This window comes from Crocodylus porosus, unplaced genomic scaffold, assembly GCF_001723895.1.
Source record: "Crocodylus porosus isolate Cpor-Errol unplaced genomic scaffold, CroPor_comp1, whole genome shotgun sequence".
Lineage (NCBI taxonomy): Eukaryota > Metazoa > Chordata > Crocodylia > Crocodylidae > Crocodylus > Crocodylus porosus.
Genome location: NW_017728909.1, coordinates 51390516 through 51412474, shown reverse-complemented (window position 1 = coordinate 51412474; position 21959 = coordinate 51390516). Strand labels below are relative to the sequence as shown.

Sequence of the window (21959 nt, the reverse complement as noted above, 5' to 3'; positions counted from 1 at the left end):
ACTGTAACACCAGCTCAAGATTCCCCTTCTCCCCACCCCCACTTACCTGTCTCACACCTATTGTCTCCCATTCCTTCTGATCCTCCCTGCCACACATTTGCATTTTCACAGACCTGCATTTGGCATATTGGCTTCCATTCCACCAGGAGAGCACACACAACACCAGCAGACTCTCCCTATGCCTGAAGAAAGGTGTTTGTGCCTGAAAGCTTGCAAAGAAAATTTTTCCGACTATTTAGTTGGTCTAATAAAATGTATCACATTTGCCTAAAGAACCTTGTCTGCTTATGTCTTTAGAACAGCATGGCTACAACCAACAACCCTGGAATTTCATCTGCCATTTAGTTGCCCATTTGCCCTTCTGTAGTTCCTCACAGTCTGCCTTGGTCCTTACCACTTTCAGTAATTTTGTCACATGCAAATTTGGCCACCTTCCTACTCACCCCCATTATAACTGTGTTAAACAGCACTGGTCCCAACACAGATCCCTGGGGGACCCTGCTATTTGCTTCTTTCCATCTAGAAAACTGACCATTTGTACTTTTTGCTTTCTATCTTTGAGCTAATTCATGAATGGATTCCCTGTAATCCCATGACTAGCTAATTTATTTAAGAGCCTCTGACGAGGGATCTTGTCAAAGGCTTTTTGGAAGTCCAAATATATTATGTCAATTGGGTCACCTGATCCACCTGCTTAATGACACCCTCAAAGAAATCTAATATGTTGGATTTCCCTTTGATGACACCATGTTGATTCCTCCCCAGAAACCCATGTTCATCCATGTGCTGACCAGATCTTTCTTTCTTTCTTTCTTATTGTCTCTACCAGTTTTCCAGGAACAGAAGTTAGGCTTACTGGCCTGTAGTTCCCCGCATCCCATCTAGAGCCTTTTTTAAATATAAGAGTCACATTGGCAACCCTCGAGTCCTCTAATACTGAGGCTGTTTTTAGTGATAGGTTGTATACTGCAGCTTGGCAGTTTCCAGTCTGAACTCTTTCAGGATCCTAGTGTGAATTCCATCAGGTCCTGGTAGCTTGCTACTGTTTAGTTTATCAATTTCCTCTGCAACCTCACCTATTGAAACCTTGTTTTGGGTCATCTTTACTGATTTGTCCCTAGGGAGGAATGGATCTGGTGATTGAATTTCTCTAACATCTTCCACAGTGAAGACCGATACAAAAAATGTATTTAGTTTTCAAGCAATGGCCCTGTCATCCTTTAGCACCCCATTTACATGCTGATCATCCAGACGCCCAACTGATTCCCTAGCACATCTTTGGCTTCTAATATACCTACATAAATTTTTATTGTTACCTGTCATGTCATTGGCAAGCTTCTCCTCAAATTCTTTCTTAGCTTGTCTTATTACAGTTTTACATTTGATTGGCCAGATTTTATGCTCTTTTTTATTTTCCTCATTAGGATTTGACTCCCACTTTTTGAAAGAAACCCTATTTCTGCTTATTGTCTCTGCAGCGCTGCCATTTGGCAGCCTCTGAAAACAAGGGTGATAAATAACAGTGGTTTTTTTTTAGCTAGTTTAATAGTATATCCTATCCTTTCCAAGATTCTGCATTTTTTGAAATGACTATAATGGCAATAACATCTTTAAAATGAGCTCTGGTAACGAATCTATGTTTGGAGGATTTATAATGGGGCATATAGGCACTGGTGATATAAGCACATAAAAAAGTCAGTTTTGCATGATGGGTCCACTGACCAGTATTGTAACATTTTCTAAATGTGTCCATTTCTAAGTCCACCATTTTAACTTGTTAAAGGATTTGAATGGTTAAATGCTTTCAAATATAACGCATCATTGAATTATTAGTATTCAGAAAAATAGAAAAGCATATTGTTTAGTGGGGAAAAGTCAGGAGTGTGTATATTTCCGGTTATAGGGAATCAGGTGGTGACCTGTTATTGATTTAAGGGAAAAAATAGTATTTCAGCTGCCACATTATATTAATTGTGTGTAATGAGATTAACTCCCTATAGTTCTTAAAATATCCTTGAGCTTTTTCCAAAAGTAGCACAAGGCTGATGATCCCATCTTAAATAATAAGAGTCTAATCTTTCATTGTTGTATGCACAGAATTGGCATAGGTATTAATGGGAGTTAGGCATGCATGTAAAGAGAATAATACACTCAAGTTTAAGTAATCATGGTCTATTAAAGATTTTCAAACAGCTTCACAAAGAACTAGTCCAGAATTGTATTACTGCCCCCTTGGGTAACAGTAAGTGTATTTTTGAGTCCTAAAGATCGTTTAGTAGATTATATGTTACATTTAAGGTTTAGGAAAAGGTAACCAGACTATTGAGTGCCACAGACAGAACTGAAAATAGAGTTCATACTTACCAATGTGACTGTGTCTCCTTATGATAAGCTATTAGGATAGACGTTAGCATTTTTTGAGTATTAGTTTAATAAGTATTCAATATTTCAGTTCACTTTTAACTCCCTATGAGATTCATCCATTTAAAGATTCAGCAACTCTCTACAGTGGTGGTTCTTTTTAGATCTTATTTATATATAGGGTAGCCTATCATGCTGAATGTAAAAGCAATTAACTGGAGAGTAATAGCAGCAGTAGCCTCAAGTTTTGGGTGCAGCTACTAGTGCCTCTTGATTCTTTCTTTCCACAACTGAGGTTGCTAAAGTGCTATCAGGATAGGGCACAGGGTGAATAAAACCAGAAATTATAATAGTGGGCAACTGTCAATCCTCTGGGTCGTGGTGTATACGTAAGAGGCATAAACCATGTGTGTTCCTGGAGAATGGGGCGGCAGGGCGACTGCCTGCACGTGGCAGCAGCGGGGGCATGCGGAGAGCTCCTGTAGGCAGCTGCAGCAGTGGTGGTGGCGGACTGAGTGGGGAGCTCCTGCAGGCTGTCATGGTGGTATCAGGAGTGGTGGGGGGTGGTAAGTGGCGATCTCCCGCTTTTCTCAGGGGGTGCACCGCCAATCTCAGGGGATGCACATGCACCCACATGCACTCCCTATGCACTGCCACTGGTAAGAGGTCTAGTCAGATGCCTGATGAATCTGTTCATGGCTGACCAGCCCAATTTGAGTGTGACACAGCTTACTACAAGTTTTACAGATCCATATGTTGTCTGAGTTAGAGTCCATATTTACAGCACACTGCTTTCTTCTTTCTTGCCTTGCTTCCATCCTGTGAATCAAAGCCACTTCATGTTGAGCTGCATCCAGTGCTAGATGTTCCCTCCAGACTGGATGGGATTCTGAGTACTCCTCCCAGCTTTCTATGTTGACAGTGAGTGACTTCTTGGAGATATGGTCTTCTCCCATTCTCCTGTCACGGCACATCCATTACAACCTTTTTTTCCTGATAGTGGTTTCTAAGTGTGTCAGTCCTGTGTGCTCCAGTACCTTTGTGTTTGGTATTCTGTCTTCCCACTTTATTTTCAGAATCTTACTCAGACATCTCATGTGGAAACTGTTCAGTCTCTTGATATGCCTAGCATATATAGTCTACCTTTCTGAACCATAAAGCAGTGATGGCAGCACACAAATCTTGTAGATTTATATTTTCACCTTAGCTGATATTTTGCTGTTATTACATGCACTTTTCTGTAATAGCCTGAAATTCTTAGCTGTCTTTTTTCTGATATTAGAAATTAGATAATGATTTCCAAAGCATGTAAACATTAAAGCAGGTATTTGGGAGTTACAACCTATCCTCACTTTTTTTATATATAGGGGAAAATATAATCTATGCTCAAGTCTGACTAGTGTTGTTTCTGCTCCTAACTTCCTGCCCCATAGGCTTAGTACTGCTAAACCCCAGTGTCTTCAAAGCTAAAATGCTGCATTTACTTTCTGACATCACAACCTGGTTCTGAGAATTTGGTGAAGGTCTGTGCATGGTAGCATAATTTCCAGAATTATCTGTCGTCTTTGGCAATTCCTCATAGTCGAGGATGATTGTCTTCCATGAATGTCATATCCGTTGGTCCAAAGGTGGCTGACGAGGCAAATCTGGGGCTGACAGACTTTGTTGCAACTTGGGCACATGTTTCCATGTGGGGTGGGTGGCTCTGGAGTCTTGATTCAGTCCGGAACAAGGTTTTTCTGCCACTTTTCCATCTCCTGTTGTCATTGTAAGGTTTCAAAGTACTGAGGTCCTTGCAGCAGACCCTTCCTCCATTTGGGGCAGTCTTGGGTGATAGTCTCCCACATGTTGATGTCAGTGTTGCATTTTTTCAAGTTGGCCTTGAGGACGTCCTTGAAGCACTTTCTCTGCCCTCCTCTTGAGTGTGTGCCTTGAACGAGCTGGGAGTCTATAAAATGCTTTGGGAGTCTAGAGTCAGACATTCAGATGATGTGGCCAGCCCAGTGAAGTTGATTTCAGAGGATCATCACCTCAGTGCTCATTGTATTTGCTTGTGAGAGGACACTAATGTTGGTGTGCTTGTCTTTCCACTGGATTCGCAGATCTACTGCAGGTAACATTGATGGTACTTCTCCAGCAACTTTAGCTGTTTTCTGTATGTGGTCCATGTCTTGGCTCTGTACAGTAAGGTGGAGATCATGACTGCTTATTAAACCATGAGCTTGGTCTCAGATCTGATGCTATGATCTTTGAACACCTGTTCCCTCAGTTGTCTGAAGACTGGACTTGCATATTTGAGGTAATGTTGGATTTCTTCACTGATGTCAGCTTTCTGTGAGAAATAGCTTCTGAGGTACAGGAAATATTCAGTGTTCTCCAGAGTCTCACCATGAATCTGAATTATCGGAGATGGGGACTGCTCATTAAGTGCTTGTTGATGAAGGACCTTAGTCTTCTGAATGTTAAGCTTTAGTCCCATTTTCTTGTATGACTCAGTGAAGATGTTGACAATTGCCTAAAGGTCGGCTTCCAAGTGAGACTTCATCATCAGTGTACTGAACATCATCAGTGTACTGAAACTTGATGATTGTCTTTAACCCAGTGGTCTCACTGCACAATTCCATTTTCTAGTGACGTTACTTTGCATAAAGCTATATAAAAAATGTGACTGGAATTTGTGAATGGTATCATACAGAATATCTCTTGGAGACATTGTACTGTAAATGACAGTTACTTGATGTACAAATCTGTCATTTAAAATGTGTGCGGTGCCCTTGGGAGCTAATGTATAAGTATCTGCCATTAGTGTGGGCAGAAGCAGGTTATTTCACATTACATTTGCCATTTGTGTAAAACATCTCAATAGAATACTGTGCATATCCAGTAAGCAATTATAGGATGCAGAAGCTTCTGGGCTTTCAGCTGGGTTTTTTGCCTTTTATAGCAAGATCTCTGCTTTTGTGTACAACGGTCACTTACTGTTGCAGGCAGCAAAGCTTTTCCTACTAGGGTACAACTTGTGAATTCTACGAGTTAAGAAATTGATTAGTAATGCTGTTTATCTTCATGGTTTGCACTGAATACATATAAAGCAAAATGTGGGCCTTGGGCAATACTTCCTGTAGAACTGGGAAACTGGATGGTTGCCAGGGAAGAAGCTTAGGCCCAGTTCTCATTAAAGGCTTACAAATAGAGCATCTTGTTAGGTTTTTGCAGTGGTTGTGAAAGCCCAAGGGAATTCCACAATGGGTAAATTCGTACGTAGCGATCATGCACAGTTGACAAATTGAGGAGTTTCTAAAACACATACAAAGATCTGTTCAAAATTGTATCCTTTCATTTATCATGCAAATAATATCACTATACATGGTTCAAAAACACAGCAAAAAACTGACGGTACTTACAAAGCAAGGCAATTAAAGAAAATTTTGCTAAGGAGGACCTCTCTGCAGTGAGTTTAAAAATGACATTATGGCAAACAAATAATTGGAATGTGATTTTAAAGAATTTTTAAAAAATTGCTCATAATGAAATTTTCAGTAGAGGTTAAGTAGTTAAGTTCAGAGGTTCTTTCCTAACAGCTTCATGGATTGGCAATTTAAGGAAAGACTTGCCTATAAATGGCTTTGCATGCTATAAAGTTAACATTTAAGGTAGAACCCAAGTGCAGCTCTAATAACTTGCGGGGCATGCTCACAAATCTGTTGTCATTCGTTATTCATCAATTGTCAGGCCCAGAATGTTTTATCTAGTAAATAAGAGGCAAGAGAGAAAGTACATATAAACTGAGGGATTCTGATAGTGGAATCAACATAAAAGGACTTTTCTTTACACCAGACTGTAACTATATGAAGCCATGGCAAATTATACACATGTGCCGTGTCAGGTTTTCTATGAAGGTGGCAGATGATCTCAAAACTGTAGTTCCATTTGCAAGCATTCTCTGGGAGGGTAAAAATGCCCCCAGTGGTTTCTAATTGACACTCTGGGTTTGGCTCCAGTTTCCATCGTGATGAGAGCCCATATTTTCAAACAGTAGACTGAAGTACTTGTGAAATGGGCATTCTTGTGCTGCTTGTTTTCCCCAGGTATTGCTGCACTCTGATGTGCTGGCAGTTACAGAGAGGTTCAGTCAAGCCCCATTTGGAAGTATTGGCACTCTGAGCTGCAGATATACTGAATGTCACTTCAGTGGTAGCCCACACAGTGAGAGCAGAGTGGCGCAGGTGGGGAGAACAATCCAAGAAAGTAAATTGGAAAGCAAAGCATCCCAAGAGATCAAAACCTCCAAAACTGATGTGCCCTGAGCAGACCTCAAGCATTAGAAGACCCTAGAACATACGTTAATGGAAACTGTGCATCAATCTGTGCATTTGGAGCGCATAACCATCACTGAAACATATGAGAAAAGTGTTAAAGAAAGGAGGGAAAGAACAATTAGCTGAGATGTTTATAAGTGAATGAAGGATCTTAAAATGTAGTTTGTGTTCCATTGAGCAGGAACATGTCAGTATCACATTTCATTTAGCTCTCATTTAAAAAAAATTAAGACATTTTATAGTCAGAGGGCCTGATCCCAATCCAACTGATAAATCAGTGGATATATTTCTGTGTACTTCAGTTGATTTTAGATTAGGCCCAGAATTATTTAATTATGATTCCAGATACCTCACAGTGTGATAAAGAGAGAACCTCAAGGTTTTTTGTCCATGTAAAACAGCTCCTAGAAAATATGCCAGACTCTTTTCTCTAAGGATTGGAATTGCTTAGCATCTTAGTATGACCCATTCATAGTTTTCCTTTTATCATTGATCATGTGTTTGTTAACTAATATAATGAAAAATGCGTAAGATACAAACCACTCCTGCAAGCTATGATATATTCTGTCTGACAACTGCTGAACCTCATATATTGCATTTTTAAGTAATGACCCTAAAATGTGGCCTGTAGGAATACTGAGTGTTATCTTTTCTGTAGAATAAAATCTTGTTTGTATTTTTTGATAATTGCACCAAACTGAACTGTGAAAGAGATCTTGCAATTCTTGAATAATGGATAAGGTTAAAATATCAGATTATTTAAACTATTATAGAGGAAATTTCACAGGGCATTGAACTGCAGTTCCTATGACTTTTAGTTTTTTGGGGCCATAGATGAGTTCAAGTGAGGAAGGAATTTATGTATATATTCTAGGTGGGGAAGATAATTTCTAGAGCATACTTGACATTGCCTTGTTACCTTTCCTTTCTCTGGTTGGTATTGTTCCTGATGCAGATCGGGGCCTAGGACTTCAGAACTGATGAGTCGGCTCTGCATCACTGCAGTCTTCTGTCAGCCCACATGATAGCTTCCAATTTACTCTCAGTTACTAGGGCAATATGCTGCCTGACTGAAAGACAACACTCCAAAGTCACAGAAAGTCTGAGGACTGGAATGTTAGAGCTGCAGTATTAAGTGGAAATGCTGAAAGAGTTTCCCTGCCATTGTCATTTTCTAGATATTAAGTTTGATGGGGGGGGGGGACTATCACCCTGGAAGAGGGATTATTCCTAATAATGAAAGATTGATCATATACTGCAGTAACCTCATATGTTTATAAAATTATTGATTGAATCTTAACTAGTTAAAACCACCTGTTTCTCTGCCTATATTTATTTTATGACATTTAATGAACATTAGAGTGAGAGGATGGGATGAATTAGATTTGTTGTTTCTCCTTGAGGAATTTTCCTTTAAAACGTGAGAGCAGGGCTAGGGCTTCAGTTCCTATTTTACATTGTCATATTTTTTAGAGATAAAATAGCTTGAATGGTAAAGATATTATTTTAAAGTGATATACATGTGTTTGTAGAAAAGCGGTTGATTTATGGAAAAATTGGTTATTCTATACTATCTTGCCCCTGACTCCATGCTGACAGTAAGCGAATAATGTGATGTAGTAAGTACATCTAAAAAAGGAGTCATCCATTATTAATAGATTTTTAAAATATTAAACATGTTCTGGTATACTGCATTGTGATGCTTCCATCCTAAGTCCACACCGTGTGGCTAAGGCACTGCATTGGCACACAGGAAACTTGGGTCTCTGCCTTGCATGTCCTCTGTGATCTTGCACAAGTAATTTCCTGTCTCTGTGCCTCAATTCCCCATCTTTACTGTGGGGTTTATAATACTACCATACCTTACAGGGGTATTCTAAAGATAAATGCACCGTATAGTGAGTTACTAAAAAATTACAACAAGTTCCAGAAAAATACCATTCACAATAACAGGATATTTAGAGTACCCTAAACATGATTAAAATATTGATTTCAAAAGTTGTGAACCACATTACGGAAGGAAGATCTAGATGGATACTTTTATGTGGGGTTTAAATATGTTACTTGTTACCATGAACCTGAGAAAAAAGACCTTCCAATATACAGAGAGAGCAAGTCAACGTTTAAACTGATTTTTTTTCGAGGGTGGGGAAGATTAGACTTTAAGAGAGTAGGAGACTGTCATATTGGCTATGGAAACTAGAGTCTTTTTCACTCTAAAACCTGCCATTTTAAGATTGTTCTGATTAAAACAGTGACATTGTTCTGTATGTTCTTTTTGGAGGTAAATGTGTGCTAGTGAACAGTCATGTCAGATAACGAGTAGCATTAGGATAAAATGTTTGCTGTTTTTAAAATAACCCACACAGTGACCAGTGCTATCGAACCATGGAGAAACATCTCTGTTCTCTTCACTGGTGACCATATGACTGAATTTGTCCAAAAGGCAGTGCTGGGATGTCTGTCACAGTGAGGACACAAGGTGTGGGACAGGGAGACTGACAGCTGAGTCTGAGCAGTGCCTGGGAAGGTGTCTACTTCTTTTCTCCACACAGCTTTTTAGCCTTCTTCCCACAATACTTCTGTACTCCCTCCATAGGCATGCGCATTCTTATTGCTCACTCTTCCATATAAGGGTCTTGTTATGCAAGCTTCCCTATCTTTTCCCCAGCCAGTCTGCTGCTCCCCCAATCGCCTGCATATCCCCTAATATTACAGGATCTCAAGATCCAGCTGCTTATTTGAAAGCAGTCATAGTGCCCTTCTACCTTGCCCCTGTTGCAACTTTGCAGCTAATGGGCCTAATGCACCACTGCTGGTTCTCCTTTTGTTCATCATCTTACAATTGTATTTTTTACAGGCAATAAATTATGGGGCCCGTGGCACTGCATGGACTAGGAATAGCCCAGTTCAGGAAAGCAACAGCTGGCAGAAGAGGTGGCAGCAGAAAGACAGTTGTGCCTGACAAAAACAGGGAATGAGCAGGGACTAGGTATAACAGAGGAGGGAGGCAAGGTTGCCAGATGGCTAGCAACCTCCTTATTTCACTGCATCAGCTGGGTTACTGGGATTGTGCCTCATAATTGGGAAAATCTTAGTGAACAGAGGCAGCTGGTTACCATAGCGTGGACTAGCATGAATTTTTGATTCCCCTACTCGCACTAGGATCTGAAACTAAACATAGCCAGTATTGGGCCCACCTTTGTCTTGGAATTATTTTTTTTACAACTCTTTACTATTCTTTACCAGAATTATTAGGTAATGCAATAAAGAGTGATAGCAAAACACTGTGCAGGGATCATTGTCTTGGTGTGGATTTGTGGATTGTTGTTCTGGTCCTAGGGTTCTGGGTTTGTTTGTCAGGCTTGTTTTACATTTTACATGTCAATTTTCATTTTATATTGTAGAAATTACAATAAAACAGAAATAAATATAAAAAAATTCCTTTGAATATTTTAACTATTTAGACACAGGAAGGTTTCAGTGAGGTGAGCCAGATTACGGTAGAACGTCTTAGAACTGAAATTTCTGAAGAACTATGAGCAAGAGAAAGCTGTTCTTGAAGATGAGAAATGATTATTATGGGTGATAATTTGCTCCAAGACAGTAACTAATGGGGGTGAAAGGTCAACAGTTTGCTTCTACTAGACAAATGACAGTTGTCTGACAGCAAATTAGCTGTCACAAAGTTGGCAAATGGTGCAGCAAATCAATATTTAGTGAGAAAACTTGATACAATCAATCTGCTAATCAACAGTGTACATAAAATTAATTTGATTTACTGTGTTTAGTTTACTTCAAAAGATTTCGCTGGGAATTTGTCAAACTGCTGTAAAGACCCCCAAAAGTATTCAGGTAGTGAAGTGGCTATTATAGCTTTCCCTGCACAGCCCATTCTGTAAGGCAGCAAGTGGTGTATTGTTTCAAACTGAAAGCTACAACTGTGAAAGTCTGTTGTGGTGCATGGGGAGGGAAGGGGCATGGGGGTGCAGATTGAGGTCCCCATGGTGAGGCAGGAGTGGAGCTGGGGCAGGTTCTGCCCAGCTGGGGTGGGGCGGGGCATGGGACAGAGCCACAGCTCATCCAGGGCCTGCGGCGGTGGGTGGCTCCAGCCTCTGTGTGCACCCTGAGATGGTGGGGTGGGCTGGGGCCCCATCTGCGCGGTGTGTGGTGGGGTGGGCTGCGGCCAGGCCCGGGGCTGCACCAGGCTCTTCCTGGTTGGGGTGAGGGGCTAGGCTGGGCTGTGCTCAGAGGTGCTGGAAGGGAGGGTTGGGGGGGCTACGATAAATTTTGGGGCCCCCTGCCGTAGCCCCACTCCCAGCACTGTCACTGCCTGCCCCAAGCACAGCCCAACCTAGCCCCCACCAGAAAGACCCCAGTGCAACCCTGGCCCCAGCCTGCTGCAGCATCTGCCCTACCTTGTGCAGATCTGGGGGGCATACATCCCCCCATGGCTTCCAGGTTGTGCACAGCGGCGGGAACCACCCCACCCTCCCCGCACCCTCCAGACGTGCTGTGGCTCTGTCCCATGCCCGCCCCGCCCCAGCTGAGCAGTGCCTCCCCCAGCCCTTGCCCAAGCCCCACTCCCTCCCTCACTACAGGGCCCTTGATCTGCTGGGGCCACATCCCTTCCCTCCTTGCTCCCCTTCCACTGCAACAGACTGACCAGCTGCATGCAGTCGTCCATACTGTATCGGAAATCAGATCGGTATCGGTCGATATGCCCCAAAAATCTCTATTGGTGCACCCCTAGTGGTGGGACTATTTTGTGGGGTTCTTCTGGGGGGCATTAGAAGAACATAAGCCCGTCAGACAAACTACTACTCTTAGTAGCAATACAGTCCAGTGTTCCATACAGAGAAACCCATTAAACTGCATGGAGAATAGCCCAAGAGATTAAAAAAAAAAGATCAGACACAGAATTCTCTTAAGAGTTATGTCTAACATAACTCTTAAGTGTCAACTGTGTACATATCAAAATGGTTTAAACAATGGGAAAGAAAATAATAACACCTTGCAGTCAATTTCAATCTTTCAAATCTTTGTCACTGTTGGAATGCTCTGGAATGATTGCAGAGCTGACTGTTCAGAGCTGTCCTGCCAGCTCAGCATCCTAGTAAATATAGATCTTGTTTTCATGCAAAACTGTGTAAAGTACTGTCACTCTCACATTCCACTTTATGTGGGAGTTCTCAATGGAGAAAAGGATTTCTTCATCTTTGTACCATTTGCCTAAGATTTGGGGAAATCATAGGGTCAAATTCAGTCCTGGAGGTACCAGATAATTCTTGATCGACTGAAACAGAGATAAGCATAGTAACATTAGAGCTGAATATGGCATATTCTATTTTAGTCTCTGTAATTCTGTCTCCTGTCTCCTGGAATTTGTGAAGACTACTTCCCAGATTTTTATTTTCCAAAAATAAAATGCTAGCATTGTTGGAAGAAGTACTTGCTGACTGCTTTGTAGGAGCATTCTGTAACAAATGGAAATAGTCTTGCTATCATTATGAACTGGCTAATTATTATACAGAACTTTTTTAAAAAGTCTGCAAATCAGATCCTTCATCCCAATTGCTAAATGGACTATCTCAATTTTTTTCTTTGGAATCTATATACAACCGAGTGCAATTTAACTGCTTTCTAAACTGATCTGTTTCTTCAGCCAGTTGCTTTTTTGTTTGTTTAACAATTAGACTTGAAGGTTCTCCCTTTCTTTTCCAGAAACTTTACAAAAATGGGATGGCTGCTTTATCAAATGAATGGTTGCAGTTGCTGTCAAAATGTAGGAGAGCTAATTTTTTAAAAACTAAACTTTTCAGAGAGGGTCTTTACATATTCTTGTTAACTTAATGGCATATACCTCAGGCCACCCAGTCTGTTTTCAGCTAATAACAACCTCAGTTCCTCTGCTGGGATAATTTTATTCTGTTAGATTGGGTTGCTTGTATAAGATCTTAATATTTGTTTTTCCTGATTCTCATCCCAACCAAACATCCTGAAAATTCTTGTTTTAACTGTAGCAATCCTCTGTAACAAAAATTTTGACTTTTTCAATTAAGGGAAAAAAGATTTTTATGAGTTAGTTCATGAGCATCTCCACAGTTACACGTGTGACAGTATTAATTTCACTGAAAGGAGTAACAACAGTGTGAAGAGACCTTTTTGGAGTTTTAAGTTAACTGACTGAAAATCGAAAGACTTTTCAAGAATGCTTCCATGATTATGAAATCTTGAGCATTTTTACTTGGAATTTTTTTTTGCTCATAGCTTCAGCTGCTGGGTAGTTATCCCTGCTGTTTTACATCAGCTTGTGAGGGAATTATGATAGGAGAAAGCTGATGGTTTCTGGTTGTAATGGGACGTAATATAGCCAGATAGTTTGGGACTCAACATGATTTGTTAACACATTTCTTCTGAAAACAGTAGTGTCAAAGAGAGTAGCTGATATGCACGGATCTTGTTTGATTGGAGGCGTGAAGGCACTTGGTCACAAATTTTCTGTACTTTATACCCAAAACGCATACATTCTAGGTATACCTGTGCCCTTGCCCCTAAATGTTCAGAGTTGTTTATTAAATTTAGCTAATGGGAAATGAGCATTGTATAACTCACAGTGTTTTATAGCCCAGACATTTAGCATTTGTGGTTTGTTAAAAATCATTATCAATGATGATCAGCATTCAGTTAATTTTCTCTAAGGCCAAACCAGATCACCAGTGTGAATTGCAGGAACTGTAATAAAATGAGAAGTTGGTTATCCTTATATTTGCTTATGAATAATTTATGGTGTGGATAACTGTATATCTTTTGAACCTTAATTATATATGTTAACATCTAATCATAATCAGTGCAGTTTACTTTGTGACTATTAGAGTTAGTTGTTGTGTCTCAAATTATCATAGGAGAAATGGAGGACAGCAATTTGTTTTGTTCTCCCAAGACTAAAGGCAATTCAGTCAACTCTGCTTCATCTTTTCACTGAGGAAGCCAGCAAAATCACTGACACATAAGATTGTAGAAGACCTTCTATGAGTTTCTGTAGTGAAGAAGCCAGGTGAAAGTTTTACTGAATGTAGCTGTAAATCAGGGGCGGGCAATTTATTTCAGGTGGAGGGCCACTTAACGAATTTTGGCAAGCTGTCAAGGGCTGCAAGGGTATCCCTGCTCTTTGATAGGTGCCCCATCCCCTGGTCACCATCTTGGGACCAGAATTCCCACCCCCTAGCCCCAGACCTTTGTCACCAGGAGTCCCTCACCCTTGCCCCCCTCTCCAGAAGTACTCCTTTAAGCAAGGGTTTGCCATCTCTGAACCAGAAAAATACCAAATTATACCCTAAAAATAGAACATTTACTACAACATTCATTAATTTGATTTCAAAAAATATTTTTGTCCTGATTAACGTGTGTTTGTGTAGTATACATAGAGGTGATTGCACAATAGTTTAAAATGAAATCTTACTTTTGTAAATTGTGTAGGGGGGGGTATGTTGGGTGTGGATGTATGGGGGGGTTGTGGGGAGAGGGTGGATAGGCGTGGGGGTGTATGTGGGGTGGGGGAGCATGTGGATATGTGTGACGTGTGGTTAGGTATGGGGTACATGGGGGGCTGTGAGTGTGTGGGGGGAAGGTGGTTGGGGAGGGTTGTGGTATGTGTGGAGGGGGAGGGTTTGCTTATATCCCCCCGTGATAGGAAGAGCCCCTGCCAGCACTCCTCCAAGCCTGGGCTCTGCTGCTGCCCCTGGGCCACCAGCGCAGCCCCATGTTCCTGCTCGCAGCCACTTCCCCCTCCATCTGCCACCGCTGACCTTCTGCGGCTTTCCTGCCCTCCCTCTAGCTTGCCACTCTGGTGAGACTGCAGGACAGCAGGAGCTGGACCAGCCTGGCTGGCACTGCACAGAGCCAGCCGAGAATTGCAGGGGTCAGGCCGGCTCTTGCTGCATCCTGCAGCCCAGTGCTACAGCTGGGAACCATGTGTTGCCGGAGCAACCAGTGTGGGGTGGAGAGGAGCAGTGGCAGTGGTGGGCAAATTGCTGAGGCAGATGAGGGTGAGAGGGAATGAGCATGTGCTCAGAGAGCAGCAACAGCTGGGCAGGAGCATGGGGCTGCACCAGTGTCCTGGAGCCAGCACTGTCTGGAGTTGGGCGGCAGGAGCGTGGGGTGGCGGCTGGCAGGGGCTCTGTGGAGCTGGACTGGGCTGCGCCAGCAGAGAGAAGGGGAGCTGGATCAACTCCAGAGCTCCTGCTGGCCCGGGCCCCGTACTTCTGCTGCCCCACTCTGGGCCCCGCTGGTCCTTGATGTCGGGAAGAGAGGCTTTTCTTTCTTCTTTGCTTGCACATGCACACATACGCATGCTCTTTTTAAAATAGATCAATAGAAAAAATAGTTGGTAGGGAAATCTGGATTGCTTTACACATGCTGAATTGTTAGCCAACTTTTCATACAAGCATTCCTTTTATTTTAAAATATTTCATTCTTGTCTTTTTTCACTTTTTATCATGTCTGTCCTCTCTCTGTTCTTTGCATAATCTCTCCTTGTATTTTATTTCTTCCCTTTACCATTTTTTTCTGACATAGGGGCTTTCTTTTATCTCTTTTTAGTTTTTGGCTTTTTTCTGTTCTGCTCATTGCTATAATCTTCCAGTTTTAAGAGTTGTCTGGATTTCTGATGTTACTACCCATGCTGTAAATATCAGATTTCTAGTCTGTTTCCCTTTGGCAGAGAAAGATGTGTGTGGCTTTCTCCAAAGATCGTTGATGCTACTCGATGATCAACTTAAAAAGAGGGTCCTTGAGAAGAAAATTTCTGGGTCAGATGTGTTGCCTCAGCAGTACTCTCAGGCTCTGCTGGCTCAGACAAAGCAAAACCAGGTTAAGTCCCTGATTTTGCTGTTCTGCCACTTGGCTGCTGCTAGAGTGTGGCTGCCCTTTCTCTGTACATTTCATCACAATCCCAACAGCTGTTTGCATTTCTCTCTCACTTTTCCTCATTTCATTCCCTTTTGTGCACAAGCCATAATTTTTTCCACTTCTTTCCACCCCTTCCTCATTTCTTGTATGGTCCCTCTAGGTTGTTTTCTTGCCAACAAGAGCTCCCTAGAGGCACCCGCAAGACGAGCAGTATGTTTAAACTGACTTTAGCTTAGTTAGTTTAGCTCTTCCCTTCCTGCTGGGTCCTAGGCATAAGAAGGATATGAAGGAGACCATAAATATGAAATTCCTCTGCTATGGCTGAAAGAAGAGCTCTGGGGAAATGCTACATGCAGCAGTAATATTGCAGAGAACCTGTTGTGGGTGAAATTTTGTAGTGAGAGAGAAGAGAGAGGAGGTATAGGAAGCTATTGCTACCTGCAGCCCATGCTTAATGAACGCTGGGAAGTGATTCCAGATATGCAGTATTTTTTTCTTTTAAGGTTTTTAAAGTAGGAATTTTTCTAACTTGGTCAATGGGTGTTTAAATATGGGCTCCTTGCACTTACTTTTAAGTGCAATTAATAAATTAATTAATGCTGCTGCTTGCAGGAGACAGTTATTCTGGTTGTTGGACTAATTGCTGGCCGCGAGTTCTAAAAGACAATACAGCTGCTAATTAATCTTGCTGCAGTTCTCACAGAAAGTAATACTGAAAAAACCATGCCAATTACCATAAGAAAGAAAATGTTGAGAGCCCTGTTGTGTTTTTCTGGCATCCTCTCAATCAGATGAATATCACTATTAAATACAGAGACAGACTAACTATTAAGTATGAAAGCCAATGAGCTACGACACAGCACCCACACCACACCAACTTTATTTGTTTAGGAACCAATATATTGTATGTCTGTTTATTCTTGTTTAATAACATTGCCTGTTTCTTCATATAACAGAATTACCAAGTAAAACAGTCTTACAAGTCCAACAAAGAGTTTTTTAGAATACTGACAATATTTACAGAGTGCTAGATGTGAAGTGACTTTAAAAACTCTGGGCCAGTTCCTAAGACACTAGTATCAAATCGAGCCCATGACTCCCACCCAGACAACACTTATAATTTAAAGCAGACAGACCTATATTTACAACATGGAATTATTCGAAGACAAAGGAGAGTTGGAAGGAATGCATCTCCAAGAGCTATTGGCTATTTGCATCCATTGCTTTGAAGAGGTAGAGAGGTGGGCCTGACTGATCAAGACCATTGTCAGTATCTATGAACACATAGGCAGGCAGCAAGTGTCACTGCCACTGCACATTATTCTGGGTGCCCTTAGAACTAGCCCACAGATCAATCAGTGCTTAGGTTAGAGAAGATGTTGGCTTTAACCTGGTAAGGTAAAATGGAATATTAATTTTTCTGCTCTCTAATTCCTTACAGGTCAGAAAATCCTTCATCACAGAAGTGATGTCTTAGAAACTGTAGTCCTGATCAACCCTTCAGATGAAGCAGTTAGCACTGAGGTAAGTCATTTGGAAATGTATTATTGGATCTTTCCTAAAAGCACTGTAAGTGGATGAGATGAGAGTTTCCTGATCGTAGATAAATTAACATTTTTTTTTTTTATCAGTGAAACACAGCAGTCTTTGCTTCTCTCTCCCTCTTGTCTCCCTTTCTCATAATGGTAATTTAAAGGACATAGAACAGAAATATTCAAGACTCCAGTTCTCAATGCTAAATTTCCAGTAACCTGCTAAACTCCTTTTAGATCAAGGGGAGACAGCTGGAATGAGCACTTTTCTGTTTCTTAGCATCCTTCCTCAGCTGCTTCCATATGTCTGTTTTAAACTTTAAAGAATGAGTGAAAAGAAACCAGGTCATCTGAGACTGTTTTAGGCTTTTGAGAATGATTGTCATCTATATATAATCTTTCCCTTAGAAAATCTCATGCTACAGGTAACAGAATCTGGAAGCTGTCACAGAACAAGAGATATAAAACTCCCATATACCAATTATAAGAGAGACAAAAAACTGGCCATGCAATTAGAGATTGCAGGGCAATTTAACACTTTGTGGGATCAAACCAGTCTTTGACTGAACATAATAAAAAGGAAATGTATGCAGTGAATGAATGGTTAAAAAAGGTAAAATCCACAGATATATCCTGTTGTTGCCAGGGATGTGATTGTGATTGCCATAGAATGCCAAACTTGATTTTTTTACCCATGTTAAGCAATGTTAAATAACAAGGGGCACATCAACACATGCACTTTAATACACAGTAAACTATTTTACTGCACATTAAAGCATCGTGTAAAAAACCATGTCATTACGCTAATGCACAGTGAATTAATCTACTGGGGCATTAAGCATCCTTAAAAAGTGTGCAAATGGAGGTACATTGGAGGTGCTAAACTTAATGTGCATTAGAAAAGGTGCATTAATGCACATGTACATGCATCCAAGAAGTAGAATAAAACAAACAAAATCTTTAAACCTGTAAAACCCAGGAAATCTTTGATACAAGGTCCCTTATTTCCCCTTTCATTGTGTATATGGAGTCTAATTGAAAATGTCTTAAACTGCATCAAATGAACTTGAAGGGAAAAGAGAGTATCAATTTATGTGGTGGTACTTAGATTCTGCTATTAAAGTTCTAGCTCCATATAACAAAGCAAGTCAAACTAGTACAGAGGGGGAAAGAAGAAAAAGATAGGAAAATATGGTCCCTGATGGTTTTAGTTCAACTGATGGATGATTACAGAGGGAGCAGCTGGCAAGCAAGCTGACTAATGACTTCTGAACTCTGGCTTTATTCCTTTAAGCTCTGGAAAATGTTTGGCCAGGTTGTTCTTAACTTTCTCTGACTGGTTTGTAGGAGACAAAAGTTCCCTTCCTCCACTCCAAGGATTGGGCTACTCCTTGTTGCATTAGGTTCCCCAAGCTAATCACTGCCAAAAGTTTTATGTTTAGATTTGTCTTGGCTGGCTAAACCAGACTGTCATTAGACAAAAGACAGAAAGAATGATAAGAGAGAGGAGGATTAAGGCAGGGATAGGTCTAGCCATTCTGCACACTCCCTCTCAGTATAGCAATCAGCAACCTTAGGTTTGCATCCTAAAGTTACTCTGAGCAAGGTGAGGTCTTCCAGTTCCATCTCCTGACATAACCAGGTCAGAATCAGGAGAAAATCAGAAGACCCTTAGCGTGATTATGAGTCCCTGAAACCTGATCTCAATACCTTTGAGCTTTGGCTGATGATGAGCATATTGGTGGTAGACTGAGTAAAATGCTTCCTAAAACTCCTACCACATTCAGTAAACTTGCGAGACCTTCCAGAAAAGAAAATGCCGCATATTTTGGCAGTTTTGATAGGGTAGACAAAATGATTTGCCTGAAATCTATATGTACACTCTCATTTTTAGGCAATAGACAAACATACCTTTTAACTGCTTTAAAAGGGGAGAAGGAACTGCCCCTGGGGAGTGGGCATCAGCTTTATGATGTAACTGTTGCATCTTTATGCTCCTGTAGAGATACAAGTCAGCTAAATTGCTATAATTTCAACCCTGAGTGAGGCAGGGTTGGTTTTGCTTTCATTAGTGTTTTGCTCTCTGCTCCTTTCTTCACTGTCTTTTGGAAGTAGAATGGTAACCTGGTAAACGTTGATTTCACCTTAGAAGTTGAAATAAGTCTGAAATTAAATGAAGAGGAGCTCCTCTCCTTAAAGCAATGTTGGAAACACAGCAATTATATCCATTGTTTTGCCTTTCTTTGGTCTTTACCTTAGGTTCGCTTAATGATCACAGATGCTGCAAGACACAAGCTTCTAGTACTAACAGGACAGTGCTTTGAAAACACAGGAGAACTTATCCTCCAGTCAGGATCTTTCTCTTTCCAAAACTTTATTGAGATCTTCACTGATCAAGAGGTGGGTATTGAGAAGTATATTTCACTGCATTTCCACATAAGGACATTTATTTTTAGGATCATTAAAATGGCCACCTTATCTTGAAACTAGCATTTGTAACTTAACATGGATGCTCATTAGTTCTTTTCAGACAGTTTCCATCAAGCTATTTAAATAATTAATCAAACTTTGGTTCTGATGTAAGTTGATTAATAACACAATTAAATTTTAATTTAGCATACTGCATTTAACTTTAAAACATAAAAAATAGGAAGCCTCTTAACAAATACATGAGGAAACTGCAATGTCTAAATTTCCTTGCTTACCTATTTAACACAATTTTACAAAGCAGTTCAATGAATTTTGAAGCTTTGTTTATATTAATATCATGCCTGATGGTATATAACTGATATGTGACATTACAGAAGACCGACAGCAGTCTGTTGGGTTAGCTATTAGTATGCTTATTATCCATCTGTTGTTTTGGTGTGCCACATTTAATATTTGACAGGTAAATCCTAGAAAGCTTATAAATATTGGCCAAAAATTATAAGCAGTAAAGAAAAGGTATTGAGAGATTTAATTCTCTTTGTTTCTGAACTCATCGTTCTGTTGTCTTTCTTAATGTACTGTGTCTGGAAGCTCCCATAGGGCAGGAACCCATGGTAAACAAGCTGTCAAACTTAATTTGGCTGTTGCATAAAAACATATATTTAAATAAATGATAAGATTTCATCACTGGAAATGTATTTTCCAAAGTTAAATAGTATCTTTTCAGTAAAGTGTGATTTGAAAGTCCAGCCCTCAAAATGAGCAATGCATATGGATCTTGTGGTCAGAGTTTGCTCAGTCTAGTTTGGCTCTTAGTTTCCTGCGTTCAACTCCCATTGACTTAAGTGGAGAGAAAGCTGGGCTCAGAATATCTTAGACCAATTTGAGAGCTAGAAGTGGCCATTGGGTTAAAGAACTGGCATCACATAAAAGTGAAGAAACCATTGTAAGCTGCAAAGCTTTTTCAGCTGATTAATAAAACATTGTCATTTTAAAATTGTATGGAAAGCTAAAGCCAAAGCTTACCTTTACTGGTAAAAAACCCAGCTGTGGGCTAAGGAGTGGAGGGGTGCCAATTGCCTGGTTATGGCAGAGGTTGTAAGAATGGTTAGGGTGGCAGCCAAACTAGCTAGAGGGATATGCTCTGCTGCCCTTTGAAAAGGGCTCTTGGCTAGATTCTGCTCATAGCCCCATGTCTGCTATCTGAGAGGAGCCAGGTCGTGCTCCTTAAGTGGCAAATGGCTCCTTTCAGGTGTTGTGATGTAGCTGCTAGCATATTTGATATAGAGGAAGAAAAGAGGATCTCTGTATCTCTTTGCCCTATTAACACAGCACAGGATAAGGCTTGATGGCAAGTTAAACATTTTTGCTTCTGTTATTTGGCCTAAATCTGATGAAAAGTCATGTAATCTTCTTCCCATTGGATAAGTAAACATTTCCTTTCAGCTGGGAAAACGCTTTCTTCTGTCCTGTTTAGAATTCCACTTTGGTCTCAGGACTCTCCACAGAGAATGCCTGTCATGTCACTTTTACCTTCTCTCTCCTCAGATCACAGTAGATATCCAGTGTCACAGCTCCTCATGATAGGAAATTATTTTTTGTTGAGATTGCCCTATGTCTGAAACTATTCCATTGTGCCTTTTAGCTGCAGTCACTGGTTTGCTTCCCCATCAATGACACCCTAAACTGTAAGGAATCTGAAAGCTTGAAAAGATTGGCAGAGTTCACAGATACCTGTCTTTGGCATTACTTTTGCCTCAGATCTGAAGAAGAATGGCAGTTATATCTCTGCAACCTCATTTTTGATAGTCGGAGTTGCATAGGAGTAGCTGAGAACAGGGTCTGGTCCAACATCTCTAAACAGAGGTGATGGATCGAGTTCTTTCCCTTTCACCTCTGAGGCTGATACAGTCTCACCAATGTAATTGAAAGGAGGCCTCCAAAAATATTGTCAAGGATTTAAAGACTGGGAACCACTGTGATGTTCTTTACTGGCAAAACTGAAAATCTGATGTGAGTATAGCCTCCAGACTCTTGACTACCTAAAAATGCTCTCTTCAAGATTCTCGCTCCTCTTTTTACAGCTTGCTTAGTTCAGAACTCAAGAACTAAGCTGGCAGACAGAGTCCATCTAATCTTAAGTTTTACCATGGAGCCTACATTTTGAGAGACTGTAGTCTGGTGGATTCACAAAATGTAAAGCACAGACTGATACAATCTGTTAGTACTCTCAAATAGGAGTATCCATCCTGCTTTGCTTTTCTATTATATCCAAACTTTTCCTATTTCAAACTCACCAGTCCTTCCCAAAAGGAACCCTATTGTGAGTCATTGTGGACTGATCTTAAAAGTTTAATGGCTTATTAGCTTCACCTGGCTTTTTGCTTTGAAGCAACCTCAATTTGAT

General features: G+C 40.8%; 1 protein-coding gene across 1 annotated transcript in view; it reads left to right on the top strand.

Annotated features, from left to right (window-relative positions):
• Nucleotides 1-21959, top strand: part of MAP1B (microtubule associated protein 1B) — a 101032-nt gene that overhangs the window by 58157 nt on the left and 20916 nt on the right. Inside the window, exons 3-4 of the mRNA XM_019532280.1 lie at nucleotides 17032-17114; nucleotides 19382-19522. Of these exons, the coding sequence (XP_019387825.1) occupies nucleotides 17032-17114; nucleotides 19382-19522 (224 nt within the window). The remainder of the gene's footprint in view (nucleotides 1-17031; nucleotides 17115-19381; nucleotides 19523-21959) is intronic.